Genomic DNA, 21,743 nt, shown 5'->3' with positions numbered 1-21,743 from the left:
TGCAGTTGGTTCAATCTTCACGACATTGCTAAAATCTGCCTTTTTCCTCCATCCAAACTGCTGCCACATTGATCCAAGTATTTATCCTATCCCGCCTCCTTTACTGTATCAGCCTCCTTGTTGCCCTCCCTGGCTCCTTTCTCTCCTCACTCCAGGCCTTACATCACTCCATTACCTTTACCCAGATTGTCTTTGTAAAATACTTTCAGACCATATTGCCCCAACCCTCGAGAACCTCCAGTCGTTAACCATCCATCTTTGCATCAGACAGAAACTTCTTCCTGTTGGCTTTAAAGCATCAATCAGCTCTCCCCTTCCTACCTTACTTCATTGATTTTCTACTACAACCCAATCTGAACACTTTGGTTCACTAACATCAATCTACTCACCGTACCTCGATTTCCTGCATCTGGCGAAATCCTCATTTATTTTTAAGGGTATTTAAGCACTTACTCTGTGCCAGTGTACTCTGTGCCCAGCATAAGCCCTCAATAAATATTATACCGATTCTCCCTTCCTATTAGGCTGTAAGCCTGATACAGACTGTACCCAATCTGATTATCTTGTATCTACCCCAGTGCTTGACACATAGTAAGCGCTTAAACACCGTCATTATTATCACTATTGATTGATTGACAGGCAAACTACCTCTGTCACCTACAACCAGTCAGTTAGAACTTTGATTTCAGTCCTCAGGCTCCCCTCTAGACAGGCAGAGGAGGATTGAGGTTCCTGCTAGTTTTGGGGGGTATTCGTGGCCCATTAGAGTATTTCTGTAGCCTGATAGCCACAAGACCAGGTGGTCTTCCCCACTACTGCAAAGTCTAGACCAGTGTGAGCTGTTCTCCTGGGAGTTTGAAAAATGGCTTGCAATCCCTTTCAACCAAAAAGAGCGAACTAGCCTTAATAGTGAGTCCAGATTGGACAAGATCAATAACTCCATTCTCACAAAAGGCAGGCTGCTTTTATTGGAGGAGAATTTGGTCATACACCTACATAAGAATCAAAACCAAATACTTTTCATTCAGTTTATACGTTTAGGAGAAAACTACATTAGGCAGAAAATAATCCTTCAAAAATACAAAAATAAATGTTTTCATTTTGAATGAAAGTATACAAAATCTTACAGAAAAGAAAAAGACTCTGAGAATGTGTTTTAAAAATCAAGGCCAGCAAACTAGCACACATGCGTAACAATGTGAAGAGGGGGGAACGAACAGGAAGTTAACGGATCAATTTTAATATGGATGTTCATTTGAAAAGAGCCATTTAGGCCCAATGCAGGAAGTAAGAATGGCATTTTTTCAAGGTAAATCATGGGCAAGATACATGGGCTAGTAGATACAGCAAGGCCTTGGGAGTCAGAAGGACCTGGATTAGAACCCATTTATCTGCTGGGTGACCTTGGGCAAATCACTTCACTACTCTGTGCCTCAGTTACCTAATCTGTAAAATGGGGATTAAGTCTGTGAGCCCCATGTTGGTCCACGGAATGTGTCAACCTGATTACCTTGTACCTACCCCAGTGCTTAGAACAGTGCCTGGTACATAGTAAGCGCTTAACAGATACCATAAAAAAATCTGAGGGGCAGGGACAATTGCCAGGCCTGCACCTGAAAATATTCTAGATAATTTAGTCAAAAAATACATATTTTAATTGCAATTATTCAGGTAATACAAAACTCATCCACATGAAGTATTGGGATAAGTGAGGTCACAGTATGTATACTGTCTTGATACTTTATATAATAATGATAATAATAGTATTTGTAAAGTGCTTATGATGTCCCAAGCACTGTACTAAGTGCTGGGGGAGATACAAGGTTATCAGGTTGTCCCAGGTGGGGCTCACGGTCTTATTCCCCATTTTACAGATGAGGTAACTGAGGCACAGAGAAGTTAAGTGACTTGCTCTAAGCCACACAGCTGACAAACGAATCCTGTTACAATAATCAGTTCAGAAGGAGGTGTCATGCAGAAAAGATCATTTTATGGTAGGCGTTCCTGGGACAGAGTTGATTTGCTGGGTTATGGGTACCCTCTGATTTTGATGCTCCTCTTTTATTTTCCCTGCAAATAAACTTTTCCCAAAGAGCAACAGTTTTCTTTCATCTTCAGAGAGATGACACCACAGGCTTTGGTTTATAAGAATTATTTGATCCAGAAATCATTCAGAAGCAGTTTCACAGTTTATAAAATGGACACGGTGTGTTTATAGCATGTAAGCTCCATTCACAATTTCTTTGCCGTCAGTTGGGGAGGCGATAACGTTGCAGGCATGAAAAGAAAAGCAGTCAGTTACAGTTCTGTTATAGACTCTAGAAAGAAATCTTTCCAACCAGATCTGAAACAAGCCATTTCTGAGGTGACATCACTTTGTTTTGGAGAGATGGGAATCAAAGAAGATTGAAGTAAGCCAGATTCTTCTTATTGAAACACGATGAGAATGAAAATGGAAATCCTTTAGTGAGCAGATTGACTCCAGCAGCTCCTCCAAGTTACCCCTGGATATTCAGCACTAAAAGGAATGTTGAATGCTATGTGTGAATCGAGAGGAATTATGAGCTACCCCAAGGGGCTTTTCCTTTAGGATGGTGAATGTCGAATGTTTTTTGAAAAAACTTATTTTTCCAAGTGACCTAATTTCACAGGCTATCTCAAAGGCATCATTCCCTTCCATTTCCCAAATTTCCCAGACCTCAACCCTCTCCATCTTCTCTCTCTCCAAATAACTACCAGCCCATCCCATTTTCCTTGAGCAATTTCTCTCCCTAAATACACGGTCAGATTTTTTACCTTCTCCTTATTCCCTGATCCTGTTAGCCAATCTAGATCTAAGGATCTCCATTTGATTCACACAAGATTGTGTGTCTCCAGGCTTCCATTTAGGAATTGCAACCTGAATATATTCTGAAAATGTTGGGGTTTTTTCCCATATTTTTCATGGATGCCAAAGAGAAATAGGAGACAAGATCTGAGGGTTGTTTACAAAGTGGTTGACAGGCATCTAAGAATGCAATTAATGCTTTTCTGTCGCTATGTCTACATACAATTTTCTTTGCTAACTACCATTTGGAGGCAACAATCCTTGGCCTTCCCATGATCTATAGCCCTGAGAGTGTTAGATAAAATGTCCTTTGGAAACACACTGACTCCTCTGAAGGGAAAAATAAATAAATCTTCTGTTTGTTGAATTATTTTCACTGGGAATTTCACAGGTAACCCCATGGGGAGGTAAGTGTCCTTTGGACTTAGGCAGATTCTAGCCCTGTAATCAATCAGTGGTATCTATTAATTTATTAATGTTCTTATTCCTAAAAATAAGGAAGACTAAACTGCCCACCAGATTTTCCCAAGACATTTTACATCAAAATTCAACCTTCCTTCCTTAAAACTCTAGAATTAGTTGCCTCCTGATGGGTTCTGAATTAAAATTCTGCTCTTTGGGCAAGGAATGCATTGAGGTTAACAAAAAAGTCCTATTATTTTCTCATTGGTTTGGGCTATTAGTCCTTTGGAGATGTTTTGCAATTTCTGGTCATAAAAATCTTGACAATCCAGGGTTCAATCCGGGTTTCAGGATTTTTTTTTTCCTTAACTCTCACCCATTAATGCAACTACAACCATGATTTCCTGCTGTTCTGGGCCAGTGAGCCTCCTGGGTAGCGAGTGGGCGTAGTGCACTGCGGGAATGTGGCTGTTAGCGCGATAATCTAATTCAACTCAGAAACCCGGGCAAAGGGCCAGCCTCCCACCCCGTGGAACTGTAGCACTTAAAGAGACATAAATCCAACTCCATGGGCCACCCTCAGAGGTTCCCTTGGACCGCCTTTTCTTTTTTTGAAGGCAATGGAAGTTCAGTGGAGATCCTCGGGGGCAGAATTCGGCCCTTACTTTTCTTCTTTTCTTTTTCGGCAGTTCTGGCAACGAGGTGGAACATATGGGTCTCTGTTTGCCTTCCCTTGATTTAAGTGTGAGGAGAAAAGATGTGTCAAATTCAGTATTAGACCAGTTAGCTTTCTGCTAGCCTTCCGTCCATTTCTCTCACTCCAAAATTCATCTCTCTTCTCAGGCACATCCCTCCCTCCGCTTGGCTTAACCTCTCATCCTACATTTATCGAGGTGACTCCCTCTACTCTTTCCAAATCCACTTCCAAAACTTTCCCAACCCATCCCATTCCCAAAGCCTTCCCCATACTCATGTTAACATGGAGTGGCAGACTGATAACTTGGACATCCAAGCTGCGGTAGGTAGTCTAACTAGGTCAATTATCTGGGGGAATTTTTCAGCCCATGCTGCTGCCACCATGTCACTTTCTGAAGAAGGAAATGGGTTTTTCAATCTCCCCTGAACTCACCACAGGCTCCCCTGAACCTCCCTCTCATCACCCGAGAGAAGGTAATGTTGTGGAGCGAGTGAGCCCTAGAATTAAATAAATAAAAAGGGAAAGAGAAGAAGGGACAGCCCAAAAATAGATGAGATTCTCAACAGGATTTGCCTTCATCTACCTCGTTTTAAGATGCAGAGGTGGGGTTCTTGCCTCCTATATATCCTGTGCAGGCATTAGCTTGGTACATAGCACAGGGCACACGCACAATAAATATTTATAATGATGATAATTATTTAAATATGATACACACATGGAAAAAAAGAACCTCGTGAAAAGTTCCGTCATCTGTACATTAAGTTAAAGTATTGCAGGGCAACAAGTCACTTCTAGAGGTGAAAGGGCCCCTGTAGACACCGTGTAAAAAAGACATGATGCATATCCATCCGTGACAGCATAAGACTCTGGAGAGATAATATTCAGCTGTGCAAAACATGAGCAAACAAGAATAATAACAAGACAGAGTAATAAGCATTATGCAAATCTACCATATGCTGCGTGGAGAAGTACCTGTTTAAAGCTATTAGATACTTGCTGAATAAATGACTGTTGGGATTGCATTTTCAGCCCCAAAATGTTTCCTGGAAATTGACGAATTTTTCATAATTCAGCTATTTTGAATAGAAGATTTCCAAGAGGTGCATCCCCCAGTGGGACAAATACTAATCCTCAAATATGCAAAGTTGTATATTTGAACCCGATTGATCTGATTATCACCTACCTACCTCAGTGCTTAGCACAGTGCTTGGCAAAGTAAGAGCTTAATAAATATCATCATTCTTGAAAATAATATGCCATCATTTCCTTTTCACCTCTACCACTTCCTATTTCCTGTTTAACCCTTCAGTCAAGCTGGACCAGGTTTTCTCTCATTTCTTTTCAGTTTTTCCTCTCCGGGCTTTCTCTCATCAACTTTGTTTTTGCAGCAACGTGCTGTCTCTTCAGAGAACTCCCATCCACATGGAAAACTGTCTTTGCCAACTTCTCTTTTTCAAAGGTCACCCGAATACTTTTCTTTGAAATGCGATTTTAGGTGATTCATTTTTCAATGCAAGCTCACCTTTGGACCCATCTCTGGTCAGAGATCAATTCTCTTGGCAGATCTTGTTCCAGGATCAAGCCAGAGAAGAGAGACCAAAGGGTCCTAAAAGACCGTCCACATCTGAGGTGACTTCACATTAATCTTTACCGGATTTTATGTAACCAATTCCCTATTGCCAAAATCTTTGTAAGCTTGGCTAGTGGAGGCCGAGAGAGAGAGAGAAAACATTTTATCAATAGTACTGCCCATCTCTCTCTTTTGGAGCGTTTCGGTATGTAAAAATTCCCTGTTTCCACGAGTTGCATAGTTCGACTGTTCTATCTTCAATAGGTCAGTTAAGCAAAGAATAAGCGCTGGATGAGTTTTCCACGGAGGAGCTGGTTGTTTCTGGAGTAGACACGTTATATGTGCCTGTAAAACAAAGTGGAGGCAACATTTGAATGAGATGGATCTGGATTAGATAAGCGTCTTTGGGGACATAGAGGATTCTACCCAGAGGGATGGTTCTGACCCCTTTGGGGGAAGGTGGGCAGCAAAATGCTTAGAAATAAATCCGTGCCCCTGCACATCCATAGGCTCCCAAGCACGAGAGATGCCAGGTGAGTGCCTGAGACAAAGCCCGTGGGCTATGCATGCAGGAGAGTCGGGAGGTAGCAGATGGCTTGCAAAAAGCTGTGGCAGCCATGTTCAGAGCTGCTCATTCCCTTTTTGGCTCCCAGGCTTTGGGAGAGGGTGGAAGCAGAGGGTGCTGGGAGAGGGAGCTTGAGAGAGAGAGAGAGAGAAAGCACATGAGAAAGAGAGGGAGGGAGAGTGAGAGAGGGAGATAGGTAAAGAGAAAGATATATAGAGAGAAAGAGAGAATAAAAAGGAAGTAGGCATGTAGGGGCCGAGTTGGGAAAGTGTAGGAGAAGTGAAAGGTGGTGGGAGGGATGCTAAGGGAGGAGTACTGGGAGTTAGGTGGAGGATGCACAAACTTGTGGGATAGAAGGGTGGCAGGGTGCCAAGAGTAAAGCTGAGGAAGAGTCCTGCAGAAATGCCAATGTCAGTGTGGGTGCGGGACGTGGGGGTGGGTTATGGAGGTAGGAGAGGAGGAAGAGAAGGGGCAGAGCCCACCCTACCATCAAACTCATGAGCTGCTAACAAGGCTTCCATCTGTGCTTGGACATGTCGCTGACAATATAAATCAGAGGAACGGTAATTACTAAACACCAAGAATTTTCCAGTCCCAAACTCTTTGTGTTTTGTATATTCGGCCCAGCAATGGAGGGTTGTTAATTATCTGATCCATTTCAGGATTGTTGAGAATTGAAGAAAAATAACATTTGCTTTTATTTAGGAAATTATGGTAAGAACAGGTCTGAGTTACCTGGATATCGTTGGGCATAACCTTGTCTTAAATATGCTCTGCACTGTACTAAGTGCTCAGGAGAATACAACAGAGTTAGTTGAAACGTTCCCCACATAAGGAGCCAATAATCTAGAGGGAATATCAAATAGAAAGACAGCATTCCCTCCTCTGGATCTTGTCCCCAGTTGTTGTGTACCCAAGTTTACACTTAGAAAACTGAACAGGCTATTTGAAAATTACCTGGTTAAGGGCTCCATGTGGACAGTCAAACTCAATAATCTCGGTGACCACATTCATTGTGGAGCCTGAATCATGTTGTTCAGCTCTGTTCACCTAAATTTTAATCCTGCCTCTGCCCCTTGCCTAACGTGTCACCTTGGGCAAGTCACTTAACTTCTTTGTGCCTCATTTTCCTCACCCTAAAGTTCGATTTCATAAATTGAAATTAGGAGATGCTTTTTGTTAGTTTTCTTTAGATAATCCTGGAATTAAAAGGTATCAATACTACCCCTCATAACCCCATGACACAGGGGAACCCACAAAAGGAGGGAGACCGATTTTCACCTCTTCAACTAGGCACACTTGTTTCTCACTCCACAAATCCCCATCTTGGAATTTTGTCCTGGGACTGAGAGTGGGGAACTAATAAATGTAGTAGCTACCGCTCCCCTTCCCCCTACCATTCTAATAGTCAATCAATCAATCAATCGTATTTATTGAATGCTTACTGTGTACAGAGCACTGTACTAAGCACTGGAGAGTACTATATAACAGAGCTGGTAAACACATTTCCTGCCTAGAAAGAGCCTACAAGTCTACAGTACAGTCATTCAATAGTATTTATTGAGCGCTTACTATGTGCAGAGCACTGTACTAAGCGCTTGGAATATACAATTCGGCAACAGATAGAGACAATAATAATGTTGGTATTTGTTAAGCGCTTACTATGTGCAGAGCACTGTTCTAAGCGCTGGGGTAGATACAGGGTAATCAGGTTGTCCCACATGAGGCTCACAGTTAATCCCCATTTTACAGATGAGGTAACTGAGGCACAGAGAAGTTAAGTGACTTCCCTGCCCAATGATGGGCTCGTGGCCTATATCTAATAATAATAATAATTATGGAATTTGTTAAGCACTTACTATGTGTCAGACACTGTTCTAAGCGCTGGGATAGATACAAGGTAATCAGGTTGGACACAGTCCCTGACCCACAAGGGCTCAGAATCTTAATCCCCATATTACAGATGAGGTAACTGAGGTACAGAGAAGTGAAATGACTTGCCCAAGGAAACACAGCTGACTAGTGGCAGAGCCGGGATTAGAATCCAGGTCCTCTGACTCCCAGGCCTGTGTTTTATGCACAAGGTCACACTGCTTCTAAACCTCTTCTGGCCATTCTAATGGGGTCCCCCTGCTTTGAGCTTACTTTGAGGCCTTGATTTTATCCTTTGGTTAAAAGGTCCTGAAATTATCCTTCGGTTTCTTCATTTATTTACCCTCCTTTCTTCCAACTCCACTCAACTGAGAGGGAGAAGTCAGGGATTTTGGGTTAGAACTCTGCAAGGGGGGTGCAAGGCAATGAGGGTACCTGAGTGGATTGCTTCCCTAAAAGCAGTGCCCTAGCTGGAGAAAAATCAATTGGATAATTTTCAAATTTCAGTTTTGTACTGGGTATATCCAATCTCTCCGCTGGTTACATGAAGTGTGTTGTAAGTACAAAACTTTCTAAGCATTTCCTGCTGTCTCCAGAAAATACTTGCCAAATTGGAAGGAATATTTTCTTTCAAATCTTCTGGAAATTTTGCAAATGCTAGACTTCGCTTTGCCAGAACAACCTAAGTTTCCTGTTGCTCTCACTCATTAATTTTGGCACACAATTCACATTTGGAGAAGATGAAAGATATAAATTTGCATTTTTAAATCAAAGCAGCTAACCCAGGGAATCATTCAGAGCAGTATTGCAGGGCTCCATAAATTTCAGTTTAAGAAGATTACCTCAAGGGACTACATATATTACTCTAGAAACATAAGAGATGGCACAGGGGGAGCATGGGTATGATTTACAGAAATGTTTTTAACAGTAGAAGAAAAATGCCTGTAGGTGAATTAGAAAAGTCATATGGGAAAGGACAGAAGTTAAATTTACTCTATGGTGGTAACACTGTATGTGTGAAATACAATTTAAAACCAAGAGTTCAAACCCCTTAAATCACATTTTTCATCAGGTAGGATCACCATACCCCTCTCAGGGTCGCACCTGGAGAGTTTCCAGTACTGTACCAGTCTCGGCTATGGGCAGGAGAGTCAAGCAGAGGCCTACCCATTCCATTCCTAGCTTGGGCAGTGGCTAGCGAGTGGAAGGCAATCTGCTATAAATCAAAACTCACTCATGCTGGGCAGCAGTGACCCAGGAGACAGTCAAAGACGGAGACTTGAGTTTATTGCAAGGAAGGCAGCAAAGGTAAACCACTTCCCTATTTTCACCAAGAAAACTCTACAGATACACTACCGGAATGACTGCAGATGGAGAGTGGGACGTTCTGGGAGAGATGTGTCAGGGTGTCGCTGTGGGTCGAAAACGACTCGACGGCATAAGGCAAGGCAAGGATCACCATATTCCAAGAATTCCAAGGAAATCCTCTATTACCTCATGCTCTCAACGTTCAGGTGATTTTGAAATACAAGTGTAAACTTAAAACAAAGGTCCCAAACAAAAACTAAACCATTTTAGGGGATGGTATTCACTGACTGCACATAGGGGGGTATGAAACTGGGGCAGCTTCTAGAACACAAGTAATATCTTTACATACTCTGAGGGTTTGGGGATGGTTATTGCATACCTGTTTTTCCAAACAAATTGTTGAACCTTCTTGAGATTGGTGAACTCATGGAAAATACCGGAGTGGAGGAGCCCAGAGATGTCGACTATAGAAGCAGAAAAAAGGTATTCATTGTCATAATACTTTGTAAATGTATCAGTTGAAATAACCAATTCAAATCAATTGCAATAGTAATTAGGGAACTTGTTAAGTTCTTAATATGTGTCAACCACTGTACTAGGAGCTGGGGTAGATACAAATGAACTAGATTGGACACAGTCCCTGTCCCACATGGGGCTCATAGTCTAAATAGGGGGGAGAACAGATATCTAATCCCTATTTTTCAGAGGAGGAATCTGAGGCACAGATAAATTAAGCGACTTGCCCAAGGTCACACAACAGGCAAGTGGTGGAGCTGGGATTAGAACCCAGGTTCTCTGATTCCCAGGCCTGAGCTCTTTCCACTAGGTCATGCTTGCCTCTCAAGCATGTTGCCATCTTCCAAATATGCCTTTAGGATGATGCAGGTAATTTGGATCAGGAGAGTTGTTAAATGTACCTCTCAGGATTTACCTCTCCAAACTAAAAGCCAGCTGGGGGAAGACGGAGAAAATGACCTTTTTGTAATAATCTGGCTCATCAACCCTTCCCAGGCCTGAGAAGCAGTGTGGTCTAATGGAAAGAGCATTGTTCCTGGGAATCAGAGGACCAGGTTCTAATGCCACCTCCAAATCTTGTCTGCTGTGTGACCTTGGGGAAATCCCTTCATTTCTCTGTGACTCAGTTATGTCATCTGTAAAATAGGGATTACGATTGTGAGCCCTATATGGGACAGGGACTGTGTTCAATCTAATCTGTGTGGTTTAGTGGATAGAGCACGGGCCTGGGAGTCAACAGGTCATGGGTTCTAATCCTGTCTCCGCCACATGTCTGCTGTGTGTCCTTGGGCAAGTCCATTCACTCCTCAAGGCCTCAGTTGCCTCATCTGTTAATTGCGGATTTAGAGTGTAAGCCCCATGTGGGACAGGGGCTGAATCTGCCTCAGCATTTCAAATAGTGCATGGCACAGAGCAAGCGTTTAACAAATACTATAAATAATGTTTTGTATCTACTCCAGCACTTAGTACCATTCTTTGCACATAGTAAGTGCTTAACAAAAAGCATTTAAAAATTAAAAAAGGTCCATAACTTCTATAAGGACCAGAGCTGACTGGTGTGTAGACCAGATCTGATGATAATGAATCTAATCCAATAAAGAAATATAAACTGCCTCAATTCCAGGAAAGCCTCCCATTCCTTCCACTTTTTGTGCATGTGGTTTTGTGTATGGGAGCCTGATTGCAAGTTAACCACAGACACAGCCCATTAGCTATTATGGACCCAGAATACAACTTCTGCATTCCCCGGAGTTTCCCCAAAATTTGCTTTTAGGTTATGGTTCACTAGAAGGTTCATTTAATTTAGGTACTTTATTGTGATGTTTTCATTGTAACTCAGTGATTCTAACTCCGTAAGGCTGAAGGAAACCATCCACAAAATTAAAAAATCCTGATATGCAGGAAAGAAAAAGGTCTTGGATTATTAGAATTGACTGGAGATGTTAATCAGATTACCAGGATATTTGTGCAAGGTTTTGCCTGTTTTGGCCCCTTCGGTTAATATTAAAGCTTTCCCTAAATGATTTACCTTTGTATGCTGTGAAGACCACCTGGACAGTGAGAACTTGTTCAGCAAGGATTCTTGCACCTGCATTGTTTGAAAGAAACCATAAATAAATCCACTGAGCAAGTTTAGCTAACTGACCTAGATTTTTCAAGTATAGGAAACTTTCATTTCTTACCTTCTTGTCCCAGAGGCATCCAAACAGCAAAATGAATAAACCCTGAAAAATAACAATTGGCAAAGCATTTGTTTCCATTCAGTGTTAAACCTCCTTAATTCTCCAAACTATCTTGTACTTTATAGGTGATATATCTTCAGAGAGCTCAATCCTCTATCCTCAAGGGTGAAAGGAATGTTTTTGGAAAATCAGATGAAGATCCCAAATTCATTCCAAAATGCGAAATTCCAAAAACACATAGGAAAACCACAAATTATAAGCATGGATCCCCAGAAGGATCTTTTATCTCCCTTGGAAGCATGGATTAGCAGAAAGAACTTGGGCCCTGGAGTCAGGATTCCAATCCCAGCTCCACAGCTGTCCTAATGTTTGACCTTGTGTAAATCCCTTAACCTCACTGAGCCTCAGTTTCCTCATCTGTCTAATGGGGATAAAATACCTACTCTCCCTACCCATTAGAAGGTGAGTCCTGTGTGAAGCAGGCATTATGTCTGAATATAATGAATATTTATGGCATTTATTAACTGCTTACAGTATGTCCAGCATTGTGCTAAGAGCTGGGGTAGATAATGAAATAATCAGATTTGATCCAGTCCCTGTCCCAAATGGGGCTCCTCAAAGGACTTCATTAATGGGGGCTGAAAAACATTATGTAAACCTTGGTGCAATTAATGATGAAAATAAATGAGAAGTAGCATGGTCTAGTGGGTCTGGGAGTCAGAAGGCCCTGAGTTCTAATCCGACCTCCATGTCTGCTGTGTGACCTTGGGCAAATCACTTAACGTCTCTGTGCCTCAGTTACCTCATCTGAAAAACAGGGATTTAAGACTGTGGGCCTTATATTGGACAGGGTCTAGGTCCACCCTGATAGCTCATACCTATCCCAGCACTCAGTACAGTGCCTGGAACATAGTAAGGACTTAGCGAATACTAGAAAAAAAAATAAGGCATGGAGTTAGTTATTTTAGATTTCTAGGTCACCATATTGCAGTGTTATTTTCAAAATTTTGGGGCTATTGTACCTCCATTCTTTGTCACTAAGATCCTTGTAGTGAAAGGTAGAAGGAAAAATCAATCAATACATTCACAATATAAAACTAAAACAGAGTAAGGACTGAGCAAACAAATAGTAAACAACTCATTTACATTATTAAGAAACCCAGTAGTTATCTAAAGTAAATGTTAGCAGACATCATCCTAATCCTCCCTTAGAAAAGCAAAGACTATGAGGTTTACCACTTGGGACCTGGTAGCCCTGGTTTAAAGGTTATGTGCTTAAAATTTGTAACCATAAAACCATAAAAAATGTATTGTTCCAGTCCTTTTACTTAATATTTGCCAGCTGCCTCAATATATCAAAATGCCAGCCTCACTGAATACCCTTAGCTAATGTAACCATTTCACTGTCACTATGTATTCACATGGCACTGTTTCTTTTTCTGTCTTTGACATAGAATCAGGCTAATGTAAATAAGGTGATTAGGCATTCACTGTGGAACTTACTGGAAAAGGCAAGCCTGGACTGAGATACTTTTGCTGCTAGGAAATGTAAATGTAGATTTTAAGGACCTATAGCATATGGATGTTAGGTTGATTAGAGATATATAAACAGACAATCAGTCAAGTGCTGGGGCTTCTCCTGACAGTTTGCTCAGAAACACACTTATTTAATCTGGTTCTTCTTTCGGTTCTTATTTCTCGGTTTCCATCGGCTGTCTCCAACATTTCCCCCTTCCTTACATTCTCCTTATGTGAGATGGATATTTTGATACTTCTAGTTGCCCTCTGTCCCTCTTCCCCTTCTATAGTTGTTCTATAAGTGAAAGATGAGTCTGCTGACAATAAAATTTAATTAACTGTTTAAACTTTTTTTTAATGGTCTTCGTTAAGGGCTTACTATGTGCCAGGCACCGTACTAAGTGCTGGGGTAGATGCAAGTAAGGTTGAATACAGTCCCTGTTCCACATGGGGCTCACAGTATTAATCTTCATTTTACAGATGAGGTAACTAAGGCACAAATAAGTGACTTGATCAAGGTGACAAACAGCAGATAACTGTTAGAACTGGGATTAGAACCCAGAACTGTTGAACAAATCTGTTACTGCAAGAGTATCTAGAAGATGTGATTCTTGTGGACTAGGGGAATAGAATACTTAGGAAATTTCTTGGATTTTAGGGATATTCCATATCATTCCATACTCCAGACTACCACCAATATGACTTTACATTGAGTCTCAAAAGTAGAGTTTGTGTAGAGCATAGAGGGTACAGAGAAGCAGCATGGCCTAGTGGATAAAGCACGGGTCTGGGAGTCAGAAGGCCCTAGGTTCTAATCCTGCCTCTGCCACTGGTCTGCTGTGTGATCTTGGGAAACTTACTTAACTTCTCCGTGCCTCAGTTACCTCTTGTAAAATGGGGATTAAGATTGTGAACTTCAAGTGGGCCTCTCTAGACCGCAAGCCCATTGTGGGCAGGGATTGTCTCTTTTTATTGCTCTATTGTACTTTTCAAGTGCTTAGTACAGTGCTCTGCACACAGTAAGCGCTCAGATACTATTTAAGGAATGAATGAATGAACAAATGTCCAGTCTGATTATCATGAATCTCCTCCAGTGCTTAGAACAGTACCTGGCACATAGTAAGCACTTAACAAATACTATTAAAAAAATAGTGGTCTGGAGTGAGTTTTTCTAGCATGGATTCTCTGATCCCTCAGCTGGGTTACCCCAACCCTGAATAACTTAGATTTTAAGATTTTAAAACCCAATTCTGTGCCAGTGCTTGCAACAAGGCAGCCCTGGGACTTCGGAATTTGACAACTCCAATGCTGTAAAGTTTGACTTTGCCCTCTCATCTATGGAAATCAAGCTAAAACCTATGTTCTAGATTTCTCAACACCATCAGTAATGATAACAGTCATACTGCTACATCAACGTCATTTCAGATTTAAAATTTAAAGTAATTTTTTGAGCTCTTGCACCTCTTTCATTTACCCATTAAGCACTGACAACATCCTTCATTTGTTTTTCTACAGGCAGCCTGAGGGGAGCCTAGTTTCTATTTAGGTAGCAAAAGAGGTGATCGTAGTTACTCTAAGTACGCAGTGCAATCTAGTGGAAAGAATATAGGCCTGAAGTCAGGGAATTGGGGTTCTAAGTCTGGCTCTGCCACTTACTTGCTGTATAAACTTGGGAAAGTCACTTTAACTTCTCTGTGGCTCAGTTTCCTTATCAGTAAAATGGGGCTTTTATACCGGCTCTTCTTCCCTATTGGACTCTGAATCCCATGTGGGACAGGGACTGGGTCTAACCTGATTATCTAGCATCTTGTTGCATTGCATTGTACATTGCATTGTACTGGAGAAGCAGCGTGGCTCAGTGGAAAGAGCCCGGGCTTTGGAGTCAGGGCTCATGAGTTCGAATCCCAGCTCTGCCACTTGGCTGTGTGACTGTGGGCAAGTCACTTAACTTCTCCGTGCCTCAGTTCTCTCATCTGTAAAATGGGGATTAAGACTGTGAGCCCCACGTGGGACAACCTGATTCCCCTATGTCTACCCCAGCGCTTAGAACAGTGCTCGGCACATAGTAAGCGCTTAACAAATACCAACATTATTATTATTATTGTACTCTCCCAGGCATTTAGTACAATGTTCTGCACACAGTAAGCGCTCAATAAATACCACTGATGGTGATAATCTACCACAGTCCTTGGTACTGTGTTTGGGTGACAGTAAGCACTTAAAAATACCACAGTTATTATTTAAGATGGCAAGCATATCAAGACCGAAAGTGAGATAGGAAAATATTTTTGCTCCTTCACTCTATTAACTGTAGCCCTAAGCCTGGAGCATGGGACAGACTCTGTTAAGGACGTCTTGTGGTATTTGTTAAGCCTTTACTATATTCCAGGAACTGCACTAAGCTCTGGGGCAGATACAACGTAATCAGCTCAGACACAGTCCCTGTCCCTCTTGGGGCTCACAGTCTATGGAGGAGGGAAAGTAGTTATTGAATCCCCATTTTACAGATGAGCCACCCGAGGCACAGAGAAGTTAAGTGGCTGGCCCAAAGTTACAGAGCAAGCAAGCGGCAGGGTTGGATTAGAAGCCAGGTCTTCTCAATCCCAGGCCCGTGCTCTTTCCACTAAGCCACATTGGCGGGCTGGAAGGGGAGATTCCCAAGGTGCTTTTTCACTCGCAACTTACTTGGAAGGCGTTCAGGAGGGTAAATATGATGTGGAAAGCTGGAGAGCTCCCCTCAAACACCGTGGCGAGCCCGAACCCCCAGGTAAGACCCAATAGGGGCGTAAGGACCCCGATGCTCTTGCTGATTTGAAACAGACTGTTCTTCTCTTGCTTGGTGGGCTTGTCCCCAATGGAAGGCCTGAGGATTTTAGAGATGACGACCATGGTGATAGTCAAGTTGATCACCACGATGATCAGTGCGGGGATGACGAAAGCCAACAGGGCCTTGGTGTCGTCCCAGTTAAGCCAACAGGCGTTCTTCCGGGTGTAGACATCCCGGGGCTGAGTGATCCCCACCGTTATGGCTGAGATAACGAGCGGGCAGCCGTAGCCCAAGGAGAAAGCGATCACTTTCTGGATGGACTTGCTGGTGTCGTGGAGGATAAAAACCAGGCGGTAGAAGAGCATCAGGCCCAGGGTCAGCATCCAGAAGAAGACGCTGAGGTAAAAGAAGTGGATAAAGAACGTGGCAGCCACACAGGCCGTCTCGTTGAGCGGGCAGCGCTGGTCGTGAATGGCGGCGGCCACGATGAACCAAGAGTCGGCCACCAGGAGGGAGGCCGCGATGTTCACGATGCAGATGTGACGCATGTAGGAAGTCCGGTTTTTGGTCACTGATTTCCAGACCAGGGCTTCGATGATGAGGCAGGCTGCCAGACTCAAGATAGAGAAGCCCAGTCCGATGTAAGAGATCACGTCCAGCAGTATTTTCAGAAGGGAACTGGGGTCGGGTGACTCTGGGGACATGAGGATGGAGAAGGAGGTCAGGTGGTTGCAGGTACAGAAGACGTGATCTCGGTCCACGTGGTCCACGGCACATCCGCTCTGTTCCCAACCCCCAGTGTGGTTGGAGAGATTAAAGTTCCAGAAGACACACTGTGGCACCCACCACGAAGGTTTGTTCTTCTTGAATTTCATTGAGATCTTGAATGACTTGGTGACGCTCTGGCTCACCGTCGTGGTCATCACCAAGCCGTTGACCAAATCGACGGGCCAGCCGTCCTGGGGGAGGATGGATCTGAGGGTGGAATAAGCCACCGTCACGACGGATGAATTTGGTTTCAGGCTTTCGATCTGCTGCTTCTTGATGAACACGTCACCCCAGAGGTCAGAGTCCTGGAACACAAAGCTCTCCTTGTAGTCGGTCGCTTGATCGGCCGAGGTCACGATACCTTTCAGCTGCACGTTGGCATGTTTGATGGGCGGGATGGTGGTACCGGCTGAATGCAAAACTCGAGAGAATCTCTCCACCGAATCCAGTAACCGGGAACTTTCGTTGACCTGTTGTTGATTCAGGACTTTCCAGGTACTCAGAGTGGGCTTGCTAATGAGCACGTTAACCGTAGAGAGAAAGAGCTGTAAACAAGACGGCACATGGTCAAACTAACAAATCAATGTGTTGTACTCTCCCGAGCACTTGTGCACAAGGGCACAAGTGCAGTTCCCTTCCCTGCCTAAGCCCTCTTTTCCTTTTCTTCAGCTCTCTTCTGCCTCACCCTGACTTGCTCCCTTTATTCATCCCCCCTGCAGGCCCCACAGCACTTATGGACGTATTTCTAATTTATCTATTTAGATTAATGCCTGTTAGATTAAGTCACAACTACATTTCCCTCATCTGCAAACTGGGGATTCAATTCCCGTTCTCCCTCCTACATAGGCTGTGAACCCCATGATGATCTACCCCAGGGCTAGTACAGTGTTTGGCAAATAGTAAGTGCTTAACAAATACCACAATTATTATATTACTGATTGATTGCAAAAGACCACTGGAGACTTGAGAAAAAGCAGGATCAATTAGTGCTGGCAGCAGTCCAGGTGAAATCAACACTACAATACCTGGCTTTACAATAAGCAGTCCGAACTAATGCTGGCTCCGCCACATGTCTGCTGGGTGACTTTGAGCAAGTCACTTCACTTCTCTGGGCCTCAGTTACCTCATCTGTAAAATGGGGATTAAGTGCGTGTGCCCCATGTGGGACAGGGACTGTGTCCAATCTGATTAACATGTAGCTACCTCAGTGCTCAGAACAGTGCTTGGCACATAGCATGTGCTTAATAATAATTACTAACCACCGACTTGAAATCTGAGTGCCCATGAGTTTAGGGTGGAAAAGGCTCGATCAATCAATAGTATTTATTGAGCGCTTCCTGGGTGCGGAGCACTCTACTAACTGCCTGGGAGAGTAAAATATAACAAATTGGGAGACACGTTCCCCACCCGCAGTGAGCTTACAGTCTAGAAGGGGAAACAGATATCAATATAAATAAATAATATAAATAATAAAGTTTGGTTCCATGCCCAACACTGACTGTTTAACCCTGCACTCATGGATGATAGCTTTACTTCTATGAACAGACAGGCACGCTACATGGATAGCAAACTAGCTTTGGGCAACTCAGGAGCAAGCTAGAATAGAAACGGGGAAACTGTGTGTCGTAGTGGACAGAGCACGGGTCTAGGACTAGGAAGGACCTAAATTCGAATTTCAGCTCTGCCATTCGTTTGCTAGAGAAGTCGTGCGGCCCAGTGGAAAGAGCACGGGCTTGGGAGTCAGAGGTCTTGGATTCAAATCCCGAATCTGCCACTTGTCAGCTGTATGACTGTGGGCAAGTCACTTAACTTCTCTGTGCCTCAGTTACCACATCTATAAAATGGGGATTAAGTCTGTGAGCCTCATGTGGGATAACCTGATTATCCTGTATCTACCCCAGCGCTTAGAACAGTGCTCTGCACATAGTAAGCGCTTAACAAATCCCAACATTATTATTATTATATGATCTTGAGAAAGTCACCTAACCTCTCTAGGCCTCAGTTACCTCATTTGTAAAATGGGGATTAAAGAATGTGAGCTCCACGTGGGACATGGGCTGTGTCCAATCTGATTATCGTGTATCTACCCCAATGCTTAGTACAGTGCCTAGCACATAGTAAGCGTTTAACAAATACCATAAAAACAAACAAAAAAAACCCCAAGGGGATTCTGAATGACACCGACTGGAGAAATCCTGCCAGGAGGTGTGAAAACAAAAGCTTTCAAAGGCTGAAGGGCAACTCACCGCCATAGTGTTTTGATTCACTTGAGTGGGAACAGTTGAGACCAAGTCCAAGATGTTTACTACGGCCGCCAGGTTGGAAGGGGAAGAGCTAATTTCATTTTGCCCAGAAACCGTATTATGCGATAAATTCTGAAGGAACGTCGGCAGCTTCTCTTCTTGCTCGGGGCTTTTAAGCAAGGACTGTAATGGGAAAGATCAACATGTCGACAACAAGACTTTCCCAAGTGTAACGTTGGGCAGAGCACATCATGTCTACCAGCGACAACCAGAGACTTTATTACAATTTAATAAGGAGCTTAAACACCACTTATGACTACCCATTTCTGCATGAAGTCTTTTGGCTTTAGCGAAAAAGAATCGGACTGGGATTCAGGGGATGTGGAGTCTAATTCTGGATCCACCACCACCTGCTGTGTGACCTCAATTTTCTCATCTGTAAAATGAGGGTTAAATACATCCTCCCTCCCTTTTAAACCGTAAACTCCATGGGGGAAAGTGACTGTTTCAGAAACAACTGTATTGTATGTATTCCAGTGCTTAGGATGGTGCTTGGGACATATTACGTGCTTAATAAATACCACAGATATTACACTTCAAAACTGTCCACCAATTCTTTCCTACACCCCATTCCTCCAAAGTCCAACTTCTTACTGTACCTTGACCCTCCTAAATCTCGACTTTTCACGTTGCTCAAGTGAAGATTTCCCTCTCGCTTCGAGCCCACAAGCCACAAAGCAGGGAGCTTATGTGGGTTGGGAGGCAGAATCTCTCAAATTGGGTTAGTTCCATTTTTACTCCCCTTGGGTGAAGAGAGTGCGTACCAGTTTGGTGGGAGAAGGGATGAAAAAAAAAGGACAGATCCATGAAATACCCAAGCACCCACCCTGGGAGGAGCCGGGTTATTGTCTCCTTGGTACCCTACCAGGCCCGGACCTTCCTGCCCGGACAAGGGTCTCCTCCTTCCACCCCCCTCCTTCGCCCGAGGAGCCCACCTTGCTGGCCCTCTCGTTTGGGGATCCTGCTGCCAGCTTGGCTGCAGCCCCCCGCAGCCATCTGGTACTCGCCTAAGCGTTTAGCACAGTGCTGTAAGCGCCCGATAGGTACCGTGGATTCGTTGTGGGCAGGGAGCGTGTCTACCAATTCTGTTTATAGTGCACTCTCCCAAGCACTCAGCACAGTGTTGTGCGTGCAGTAAGCACTCAATAAGTAGCATTCCCTACCAGTTCTTTCTAGTGCACTCTCCCAAACGCTTGGCGCAGTGTTCTGCACGCACTAAGCACAGTAAGTAGCATTGATTCGTTGTGGGCAGAGAACGTGTTTACCAATTCTTTATGGTGCACTCTCCTAAGCGCTTGGTACAGTGCTTTGCGCAGCAGTAAGCGCTCAGTAAATAGCATTGATTGAGCAGGGAACACGCCTACCAACTCTTGTTACAGTGCACTCTCCCAAGCGCTTAGCACAGTGTTGTGCGTGCAGTAAGCACTCAGTAAGTAGCATTGCCTACCAGTTCTTTCTAATGCACTCTCCCAAGCGCTTGGCGCAGTGCTCTGTACGCAGTGGATAGGGAACATGTCTACAAACTTTATATATTGCGCTTTCCCCAGCGCTTAGCACAGAGTCTTGCACGCAGTGAGAGCTCAGGAAATACCACTGATTCGTTGGGGGCAGTGAACGCGTCTACCAACTCTTATATCGCACCCTCCTAAGCGTTTAGTACAGTGCTCACAGCACAGTAAGCGCTCAATAAATAGGATCTGGGCCTGCGGTACTTACTGTGGCCCGTTAACTCCAGAAACGGGGGCTCGGTGGAACACCCACCTCAGGCAGAGGCGAATTGCCTCCCTTAGCAATTATAAGAACTTTTCCATGTAAGCACTTCAAATTGTGCAGGTTATCGTTATTCGCCCCATTTTTAGGTCAGTAAAGAAAAGAAAATAAAGTCAAGTTTGAATCGCCTGAGGTTGAACACCATAGATAAGCGGCCGAGACAGAAATAGAATCAACTCCCTTCCTCCTTTGATGTCTATGCAGCTTCTCCTGTGGTTTTTCCTCCTTGATCGTTCATAGATTGTGTACAGTATTGTTTACATAACATAATGGATTATTTCCTCCTTGTTTGGTTTTTATCAACACCTACTTGAGGCTGTATTGTGATTCAATCAATCGATGGTATGGAGTGCCTATTACTGCAAAGTACTGTAGTAAGCCCTTGGGAGAATAGGATACCATAGAACTAGCAACAGGTGATAAGTACCACAAATTGATGTGCCACAAATTCTAGGGCACTTAATGTTTTATTGAGGTTATAAGGTCATGATCTAAGGTTATATTCAGAAAGATGAGTCACTGAAATTATTTCAAGATTTAAAGTATTCAAAAGGTTTGAAGTTTTTGCAAATTTGCTGAAACCCTGAGGCCTGGAAGTTGTTTTTAAAAAATTCAGCTGTATTTTTTCTCTGGAAGAAAATTTGCTTATAGTTATCTTACTGTTTACTAAACATACCTTGAGTGTTTGTTTTGCAAGAGCTCTAGGAGTTAGGATTTACTGTCTGCTGCATTTGTAGTAGAACTGACCATACATATTGATGGTAGAAAATGGAAGTGCCTGAAATGTGATTAGTCAGTGAGACTAAGACGACTATAATTTAGTAAAATATCTGTTATTAATTACACTTTCATAATCATTTTAGATAATGTAGTTTTTTTTGGATGATGCTATATTATGTTGGAATACACCTACACTATTCTTCAACAATAAGACTTGCCGAAGTCAATATTGGTGAGGATTATCACATTTCATAAAGGGGGTAAGGCTAAAGCAAATGTGATATGGCCTTGCAAAATATCTGGGGGTTATTTTATTTCTTAAGGTAAAATAGTATTCATCAAGTAAACCACTCAGAATTGGTGATTCTTACTGATTATGCATTAGGTTGGTCACATTTAAATAAACTCAACTGCATTTATACTAAGGCAAGATTGGACTGAAAATTAGAATCAAGATG

At 43.1% G+C, this 21,743-nt stretch overlaps 1 protein-coding gene and 1 non-coding gene across 5 annotated transcripts in view; one reads left to right on the top strand and one right to left on the bottom strand.

Annotated features, from left to right (window-relative positions):
• Window positions 1-2,086: 2,086 nt before the first annotated feature.
• ADGRF5 (adhesion G protein-coupled receptor F5) overlaps window positions 2,087-21,743 on the bottom strand; it is an 88,934-nt gene continuing 69,277 nt past the window's right edge. For 3 of the 4 annotated variants that reach the window (XM_029071940.2, XM_007666985.4, XM_029071941.2), the window contains exons 16-21: window positions 18,739-18,918; window positions 15,643-17,037; window positions 11,440-11,481; window positions 11,286-11,345; window positions 9,621-9,705; window positions 2,087-5,841 (exon numbers count right to left, since the gene is read on the bottom strand). In XM_029071940.2, coding sequence (XP_028927773.1) covers window positions 5,762-5,841; window positions 9,621-9,705; window positions 11,286-11,345; window positions 11,440-11,481; window positions 15,643-17,037; window positions 18,739-18,918 — 1,842 coding nt within the window. In that variant the 3' untranslated portion in view covers window positions 2,087-5,761. Of the gene's footprint in view, window positions 5,842-6,548; window positions 6,601-9,620; window positions 9,706-11,285; window positions 11,346-11,439; window positions 11,482-15,642; window positions 17,038-18,738; window positions 18,919-21,743 lie in introns of all 4 variants that reach the window. The other variant, XM_029071939.2, reaches the window with a different exon arrangement.
• Window positions 9,020-9,157, top strand: LOC114814373. Its single transcript, XR_003762171.1, has one exon. It is a non-coding gene; the product is annotated as a small nucleolar RNA SNORA7 (small nucleolar RNA).

The sequence above is a fragment of the Ornithorhynchus anatinus genome, chromosome 9 (genome assembly GCF_004115215.2).
Source record: "Ornithorhynchus anatinus isolate Pmale09 chromosome 9, mOrnAna1.pri.v4, whole genome shotgun sequence".
In the NCBI taxonomy this organism is placed as follows: Eukaryota; Metazoa; Chordata; class Mammalia; order Monotremata; family Ornithorhynchidae; genus Ornithorhynchus; species Ornithorhynchus anatinus.
The sequence above is the reverse complement of the archived record's forward strand: the minus strand, read 5'-3'. Positions and strand labels throughout refer to the sequence as shown.